Source organism: Anneissia japonica, unplaced genomic scaffold (assembly GCF_011630105.1).
Source record: "Anneissia japonica isolate Jap-2015-1 unplaced genomic scaffold, ASM1163010v1 scaffold3949_len364153_cov177, whole genome shotgun sequence".
NCBI lineage: Eukaryota > Metazoa > Echinodermata > Crinoidea > Comatulida > Comatulidae > Anneissia > Anneissia japonica.
In genome coordinates, this window is record NW_022756197.1 from 159,633 (window position 1) to 169,248 (window position 9,616).

The 9,616-nt window shown below is 34.0% G+C and overlaps 1 protein-coding gene across 1 annotated transcript in view; it reads left to right on the top strand.

Moving 5' to 3' along the window:
- The window catches only part of LOC117124123 (nesprin-1-like), a 45,589-nt gene that overhangs the window by 30,837 nt on the left and 5,136 nt on the right, over window positions 1-9,616 (top strand). The window contains exons 48-52 of the mRNA XM_033270254.1: window positions 175-342; window positions 803-1,135; window positions 1,672-1,809; window positions 2,267-2,443; window positions 2,540-2,836. Coding sequence (XP_033126145.1) covers window positions 175-342; window positions 803-1,135; window positions 1,672-1,809; window positions 2,267-2,443; window positions 2,540-2,836 — 1,113 coding nt within the window. The remainder of the gene's footprint in view (window positions 1-174; window positions 343-802; window positions 1,136-1,671; window positions 1,810-2,266; window positions 2,444-2,539; window positions 2,837-9,616) is intronic.

Genomic DNA, 9,616 nt, shown 5'->3' on the forward strand with positions numbered 1-9,616 from the left:
TATTCACTGTTGTGATGTATTGAAATTTGTATTATCTCTTTTTCTTGTGGTTATGTAGTGCTTTGTAGCTATTTTAGTTAAGAATAAACAAGTTTTTGTATCCCAATTAGGAGAAGGATCATTTGAAAATTTTAGAAAAATGATTACAATTTTCATTTTGTTTTTACAACTTAGGATGTGGCAGAACCAATGAAGACCAGCATTGCTGATCAACAACAATACCATGATGCTTTGAAAGAGGCTGAGTGTGCAGTTCTTCAAATCTCAAAGAAGCTGACATCATGCAATCCAGTAGCAGAGGGAGGTCTTGAAGCCACACAAGCTCTTGTGGCACAGCATCAGGTAAATAGCAACATTATTATTATTATTAACATTAATAACAGGATTGTTACAAAATAAATGTAAGATTGTCGTCCTGCCAACAAGTATTACTTAGTAAGAACCAGAAATTTTGAAACGGTAGTAATTTCCCAAAGCCTGTGAAGTAATCATTATAATATTTCCATTTCTTTCGGTAATTGACAGTTTGCTTTTAATGGAATTTTTTCAACTTGTTTAATAACATTCTTTTTAACATTGTTAACATCATTTTAGTTAGCACTCTATGTTTTTATTTTGCTTGTGATGGAAACTTGTTTTCTGGTATTGATATGTCTGTCTTTGTAATTTTAGCCTGGTGAATTTCTTATTATCTTGTGCTTGCTTCTGAATTAAAATCTGCATTATGGTACTTGTCTTTGCATAAATTGTATTAATCTAGATGTTGTTTAGTTGTCGGCATGTGTGTATAATTTTATGTTAGGGCACTCTCCGCGAACTTGCTGCCTGTGGCGCACAAATGGAAGACCTACAATCAAAAGCTAAGAGCTTAGCATTGTCTGCTAGAGAAACTCCAGAACTTGAGATCCTGATGCAAGAGCAGTTAGCTAAACTTGATCAAACCTTACAAGCTGTTAGTAGAAGTGCTAATGAGATTCAGGCAGAACTGCAGGAATCCATGCACAAACAACAAGCCTTTGAAGAAGCGGTTAACAAATGCTATGATTGGATGCAGAGTATTGACAACGAAATGCTCAATCAGCCAATCACAACCGAGAGTCTTGATGATGCACAAAATCAGCTTGTGACAACACAGGTAATATGAGTATAACACAGTGTGCTTTTGTAGCTTGAAACTAATATTTGTTGTCTGCTTGTAGTATGGGATAGAAAATGTATGCGTGAGTTACTGGTCAACTTTCCGTAAAAACAAGTGCCCAATAACATTTATCAAAACTTCTAAAAGAGTATATCTCTGCATTAATAAATTATATACAGAAAAGAATTGAAGGTTAAAGCTTATGTCTTTATATTTTGTGCAATTCAATCAGAAAATAGGTTAAATGACGTGCATTATAAAAAAAAAAAGGTCAACAGACAATTTAACATGCATTCTGGGAATTTTCAGGAAGGTTGATCTGTGACACTTCTTGTTTTTAATTTATTATTTTAAATGTGTAGTTTTCTATGTATCTGTAATAGTATATCTACTCTCATTTATAACATTTACCACTGCTCACTCCCTCAGAACTACAGTATCATGGATCTAAGAGCATTTATGGATACCTACTCCATACATTCTGTAGATAAAAGTTGGAAACAAATAATAATTTTATATGATGTTTGAAATAGGAAATCCTGGATAATGCTGTGTCACATCAGCAGCTGTTGTCGGCTGCAGAAGACAGGATTGAAGTGCCGGCAGATGAATCGTTTAGTAACACACGAGCCGGTCAAGTGGAACTGCAGTTAAATGTCCTAATTGAAACGGTAATTATGTAAAAAATTTTTACCAAGCAAGATCCTAATTAACCGTCAGGTCTCCCATGTTTTTTGCAGTGGTTTCACCATTTGGGGTCAGTAGCAATTTCTTCTTGTCCGACAGGCATGGCCCCCTGTTGTCGATTGCCATTTGAGATCATCTGTTTTGTTGCATTTTTTTTTAGTACAAAAAATACAAACATACAAATGTATTTTGACTATGATCTAACTCACAAAAAATATAAAAGACTAAGTTTGTGTTGATATTTGAAAAAGAGAATTGGAATCGTTTGCTTCTAGGTCACATAATCTAGGACACCTCCCTGTACTTAGGCCATCTTCTGCAAAAACACAACTTAACATTGTATAAAGCTTCAGTATGTAGCTGAATGCCAAGGATTTTATGAGAGAGAAAACAGATTTTTTTATTTCTCATTTATTATTAATTTATAATTTACAATTACAGGCTGATTTTAGACTGAAAGAAATGAATGGTCAGGTGGGACGTTGGCAACAACTGGTCAAGAAACTAGATGAACTGAAGAATTGGCTCGCTGACATGGCAACCAAGATCAAAGATGAAGAATCAAAACCAGTTGACTTGGAAAAGCCTAAGGCACGGCAGGCCATCCAGCAATTACAGGTACAAAAAAGATTGCCCATTCAGACAAATCCTTGCATCACCAATATACTGATTATTATACTGATAAACTGCTTATTATGAATATTTTCTGTTTAGGAATTAGTTGGAGTAATAAAAGGAAAGAATCCAGAGATACAGTCTTTGGTAAATAAATACCAAAGACTGAGTAGTGTTCCAAATAAAGATCTTGAAGAACTGCAAGAAAACATGAAAAATCTAGAAGAATCAGCTTCAGATTTGATCAAATGTCGGAAGGACAACCTAAAGCAGATTGAGGGTTATCATAAAGTCCAGAATCTTGTGAGGGATCTCCTTGAGAAAACAACCAAAGAGTTTGATATGCTACAGAAAGAGACAATTGTGTCAACAGCAACTAAGCTTGAAATGTCAAAGGTAAGAATTTACATATTAACAATTTAAAAAAAAAATTGTGCTGTAAAGTTATAATAAAGAAATATTTGATATTATTTTGTTGACAGAAGCGACCTTGCTAATAAAGTGGTATAAATTTGTTTAATGAATAATATAGTTAAGGATTGTTGGGTGGCGATAACGCCTATGGTGCAGCAGTATCAAAGATGACATTAGTGAAGGTGATGATTAGGCACGATTTAAATTTTGTTGCCTGAAATTTTGTACTAACAGTATTATGTAATGTTAAACATAGCAATAATTATGCATCACATCAAAGTTAATACAGTAATTGTTTAATATACAAAAAACAAAAATTATGTTGTATTCAGAGATCGCTAAAAGATTAAAAAGTCTAAAATGATTGCTTCAAAAAAATAGAGTTAGGGCTTAATTAGTAAAATATTACAAAAACTAATTAATATATTTCATACACCAGCACAAGGTCAAATGTAAGGGTTTCATATAAAGCTTCATATAAACCATTTACATTCGTGTGGAACAGCATCCATTATTTTTTAATGTATAGCCGGTTCTTATTTATAATGGTATAATTTGTTTTAAATTTTGGGAATTTTTTGAATATATAACTGCTACAAAGCTGTTGAGGGACCATCACCCAATTTACAGAAAAGCCTATTTACATTACAAGATGCCCCTGACATGAATTAAAAAAAAAATAAATAAAAAGATACACTGTTTATTCAACTTTGAACAATATAATCTATAATGATTATTATATGTTTAATTTAAGAAAATATCTGTTTTTAAATAGCTCCAAAATGACACCAAAATCAGCTCTGTAGGTGCTATACTTCCGGAGATATTGATAGTTTAATTTGCGAGGTACTGCAAAGTTTGTTAGCTAATTAATGAAGCGGTGATGTGCAAAAATATTTCATTGCTGGCCGTTTCTTTTGGGTACCAGTCACATACTGTACTCTTCAAAAAGTTGAGAAAAATTCGGAGAAGTTTTATGGTTGATTTAACATGGAATGACCCAAGTGAAAGCTGACTAAAGTGCAACTGTGTCAGTTGAGTTTACCTGCAATGGTTGCATAAGCTTATCTTGACATTCAAAGCTCTCTTGGGAGGACAATTCCATAAGCGGCTAGAAACAGCACTTGACGCAGGGTTCCCGGAACGCCGCCCCCAGCGGCGAGTGCGAAGCACAACTCAGGGTCAAAAGTGGAACATGAAATTTGGATATGGTTTTGTAGTCAGATTTTCGAGAAAAACTTCAGCTACCCGTATTTCTCGACTGAGACGTCAGTGGGAGCTGTAATTTGTATGGCAAGGAGATTGAGCAACCCTTCATCACATTAAGGGAATTTACGCCCAGAAACTTTGTAGTTATTAATATTTTGGTTGTAATAGAAAATATTCATTTTTTGGTGACGTCACACTCACATTAGTTAGCATGCATACGTCATAAGCTAGATACGTCACCTTTTCCTGGTAAGGCAAACTTTCCCGGCGTGCTTTTTCATGGATAAACAAACACCACTGCTTTGCACATGGATGCCTTACCCAAGCCAGGGCTACAAGAGCTGCATTTTTAGCATTGTATAATACTTAAATAAGGTACCTCTGCAAATGAATTATTCTTAGTTATTTTTTTTTCGTATTTTAATTTATTTCTTCCGAAAGTGTACTTTCTATCACATATAATTCCACTGTCTTAGTTAGGCCTAGTCTTATGCCTCATTGTCCCCTGCTACACAGTACATCAGCAGCCCCTTCCCCATACAGTACAGACGTTTGCTAGGTAACAATGTGATTGCACCTTCCTTCCCAGGTGTTCATGTAACATTGACATAATTGTTAGCTAACCAATTGTGTGTATTTCTTTGTGAAAATGAGTACCGTGACATACTCATATTCACAAAGCATTTGCATCCCCTCTGGGAAAGAGGTATTCGAAATAATTAATAATCACCGTAATTTAGCTTACACTTAAGAATTTAGGGAGCACTTGAATGTGAAATAATCATTTCACTACCGACAAACTCCGAACTTTATTCATTCATTAGGCCTACATAATAGTTTCAAATTGCTGTACTAAGTCCAACATCACTGGCGCATGGTAACAACCAACTGACTGCAGACCATTTCCGGTCACACATTACTCTCCATAACACAGCACCCCCTAGTTCCGTCACCTCTGGATATTAGATCCTACCAGTTACCCACTTATACATACTCATGGATGGAGAGAGACAAACATAGATAAAGTGTCTTCTCCAGGGACATAAGTGACTTCCACAGCAAGGGTTTTGAACCCCTGGCCTCAAGGTTAAGAATCCGAGCCACAATTGTTGTGTCAAACGCTTCTACAAATGGTAGTCAATACAACCATTTAATATGCAAATTATTATCTACATTGTCATGTTGGTTGTTAAGTCCAAGGCTCTTGTAGGTTCAAAGTCATATGCTTAATTAAAAGCAACCCTGATAAATTTTTAACTGTGGTTACCCTAATTGAGGGTGTCATGTTTACCTGCACTAATTTATTCAGTGCTGTTGATGCCTTCAAATGATCAATATTGGTAATGACATTTCAAAGATTACTAAATAGACAACACCAAGGTTTAGTGAGTGCTTTTAATATATTTATGAGATGATCAACTGCAGTATGTGAATGATAAATAGCACCCATCATTTTATTGAGTCCTTGATAATAAACAGTGTGTTATATTGATATGATGTCATCACTTTCATTTGCATGTAATTTTCCTATCCCTGATCAATCACCAATTCGATAAAGTGTCTCCGATTTTTAGTGTCTTGTGTGCAAAAAGCTCAATGGAAGCTGGGGTTTTACATGGCATCGCGATGAATATTTCTTTGCCAGCCAAGCTCAGAATGCACTAACAAATCTTGCTCAACAGCGCTAGTTGACACGTATGAAGCCTAGACCACCGACCTAGGCAAGGCCTAGAAAGGCATATGGTTGTGAGATAACAAGGCAATTAACTAATTATAAATGGACTGAAAAGAGAAGGCAATGCTGAAATAATTCATAATGTTTACAATACATTTTAATCTATTAAAGAAATAGATAGATAGATAGTCACTTTATTTAATCACAAAAACTTATTCAATAAAAATGATATTGTTCTATCATAAGAACGTGATTAAAAACACCATAAATACATGAAAAACAGGTTAATATAAAAACAGCAAAAATAGCAAATACATTATAAATACACTTAAAAACCATCATAAAAAATGTTAAAAATGACATCATTAAAAAGCTAAACATTACATCAAAATGCAAGTTATAAAAAGCAGGAAAAGAAAAGGGGAAAAAGTGAAAACATGTGTCAATCAGGTGGTTTGGCCTACCTAAAATTCATCACCAACAATCAATTTACTCATCTTCAGTGTGTACTGAAGAGTTGTGCGCAGAGTGTCAGTGCGTGTACTACTACTACTACAGTACTACGGCCGTTCCGTGGCAAAACAACGTAACCTGAAATTTTCACTTTTGGAGAAAAATAGAGTTAAAGTTTGCATGTTCGTAACTTTGCAATAAATTGTTGTAGCCTTTTTGAAATTTGCATTATTGTATATCTATAGACATTGTGATTATATTTAAAATTTTAATTACAACCATTTGTATATTGCAAAGTTATTAGCAATAATTACAGATATGTTGTTTTGCCACGGAAACATGTCAGGCTCGGTATTGTTGCAAGTGCGACGTATTTTTGAATTTATCACGTTTGGGGTAATCATATGCATTACCTAGCCTGTTCATACATTGCTGTTTAAGATTATTGATATAAAAACACCAATAACCATATGATTTTGCCTTGTCAAACTCCATCGGCTCAAGACCATTTTTGAATACCATTCCGTGGCAAAACAAAGTGTCTTCATCGCAGATACGTTGTTTTGCCGCGTAATCTTGTAGTTACATTGTTTTACCACGGAAAATCACTAGAATTTAAGTTTTGTGCTTAAAGATAGGTGGTGCTATCTCCGAAACGACTCATTATTGAGACCTGAAAGTTTCACAGGTAATTCAGACATGTAATATACTCCCAAATGATATTATCTCAAAAATGTCAGTTACGTTGTTTTGCCTCGGGACCGCCGACCAGTAAACCATTCTCATACAGTTAATGCACACATATATTGATCACTGAACAACCAGTCACTGTAACCTGGCAGTTTGATTTATTGTATTCTAAATATAATTATATAAAATGGATTGGCTGATAAAATCAATTATAGTAAATTGTTTTGGATCCTGCAGGCTTCAGGCAATTCTATTTAGGAAATAATGGCTCCTTCGGCCTCTTTTTCTATGGACCTCAGAACTTGACTGTATAGATGCATAGTATGTCATGAATGATAAAAAAGCATTAGTGTCTTCTTCATGTTAAGTATTGTATCTTTATGTCCAATGTTTTCATGATACTAAGAAAAAAATAAAAACATCCAACATCAAGTGAGTATTCCTTATTGACATTTAGTATAAGGTGATCAGAAATTAGTCTGAAGGTTTAATGATAAAAAATACACAAATGACAAAGATAAAAATGCATCCGTCATTTTCAGTGTAATTTAGGTATAAAATATCATGTCCTTGTGCCTAATGGTACAAAAAACACCCAGAATCTAATGAGTATTCTTGATTGGTATTTCGTAAGAGATGATCAGAAGTTGTCTGAAGTTTCACTAATAAAAAAGGACACAGCAATGTTATTGTAACTATATTTCCCCTAAAAATCCCCTTGCATGTGAAAGACCAGTTCTTAAGATACTGTGGACATACTAGAGACATACCATTGCTCACAAATGCCCCATTACCAGCAGGTCAGGTATTACGTAGATGACCTGTGCATAACAACACATTTGATATCTTTTTATTAAACTCATTTCTTGTGAAACTGACCCCATGCTGAGTAAATATATTTGAATATACCAAAGTAAAGTGTTGGTTGTAAATTCCCTTGTGTTGTCCAGTGCCTGAGGCATGTGCCTATAGATTACCTCCCAGAGATCAATATTCTTTAATCTCTACATACACTTGTAGCCCTATTGATCCCAGCTTTACCTTGTCATGAAGGTAAACTCCAAGTATGGAGATATAATCTATACCTAAAGTCCTTGGAAGTAATAAATGCTCCTGTTTGTGTCTGGTGTAATTATTTAGTAATTTGTCTATAAAATGCATGATGGTGTCTCTATTGTTCTGGAGTCATGACAGTTGAAGGGTTCATGATATGTTTATGACAGATATTCACAAAGCTACAGTATGATTAATGAATACATCATTGACAAAATGGCGAATTGATCATACATAAATACTTTTAATACATTCATATGTATTAATTACTGTCTCTGAAAATTATTTCAAAGCGGTCATCAATTATATTTGTGAAATTGTTAAAGGATTTACCTTAACTCTGATAAAAGTTGAAAATATTTTTTCTATTAAACAAATGCAGAAATTGTATTTTTATCAACTTGTTTTAATTGAAAAAAACTATAATTGTTTTTCAAATATTAAATAATACTTTACACGCTCCCTTATTTATGGAGTGCAGTTGTAGCCTTGTGGCTAAGAGTTCAAATCCAGCGACACCAGGAGTTTTTCTCATGATGAAAAAAATCAAATCTACTTTTTAAGCCCCTAAAAAGATTTGTTAAATTTTTAAAGCATCAATTCTTGATGGATGCAGAAAAGAGTGAAAGAGAGAAGAAAAGAAAGAAACAGGGGGACACAGTACTCCAAAACCAGCTAATTTGCAATTTAAATTCCACCAGTGTCTATGGTTAGACGTGTCTAAACAATCTCAAACACCCCCACCCTCTCGGTGCTTTGAACCTCACATTGCCCCTACCCAGATTTTTCTCTTGATCCGCCCCTGTCATTTATTTGTTGTTGGATGAAAATTAGTTTTATAATTTATAGTAAAGAAAATTAGTTTTATAATTTATAGTAAAAAATACAAACTGTTGTGTCAAACCTTAATTATTGAGAAATACAGTTTGATTTTTATGTCTATTCAATTCAATTAAGTATTAGTTTATTGGTACTTAAGTCATCCTATTGTCCACATTACAACAATAATATGACAAGTGTTCTATAAAACATTAATACAAACAATTACAATACTACTGGTGAGAGATTTTGAGTAAAAACTCTGCTGATGGTGGAGTGATATTTTCTTTTGTGACATAAGTAGTTGAAGGTGATTTGTGCTACAGTACAGTAGTTGGTGATGTCTATTGATTAGCATATTAAACCCCTCCCACTGCACATCACTCTAGACTGCTATTTGTGCCTCAATATTGTCTGTGGACTTTAAAATCAATATTAAGAAGTAACTCAAACATCTTGCTTTAATTGAGAAAATGCTTTAGGTGGCCCTGGCTTACTCTGTGTTTGTCTATAGGATGAAAAGCTACTGGTTTTGTTATCAATTAGATTTTGATATAAATTGCTTGTAATGGGTTTTGTTTAAAACCTAATCATTTAGCAAAATGGGTGTTGAGAGTTCTAAAGAGCCAGGAAATGGAGAATGTCAGGCAAAACGGCGCAAAAATCGGGTTAGTAACTTAGTCGTGTCATTCTGTTGCTAGCAGATTGACACTTTTACATTTAAGTCGCAAATTAATTTTGTATTTTTTTTGTTGTACATTGTTGCCAGACACTTAATAATAGAGGACTTTTTAAATTCTAGTCATTAAATTAGGGATTTAGCTTCAGGTTGAATAAAGATATTATATAGAGATGTTTTATGC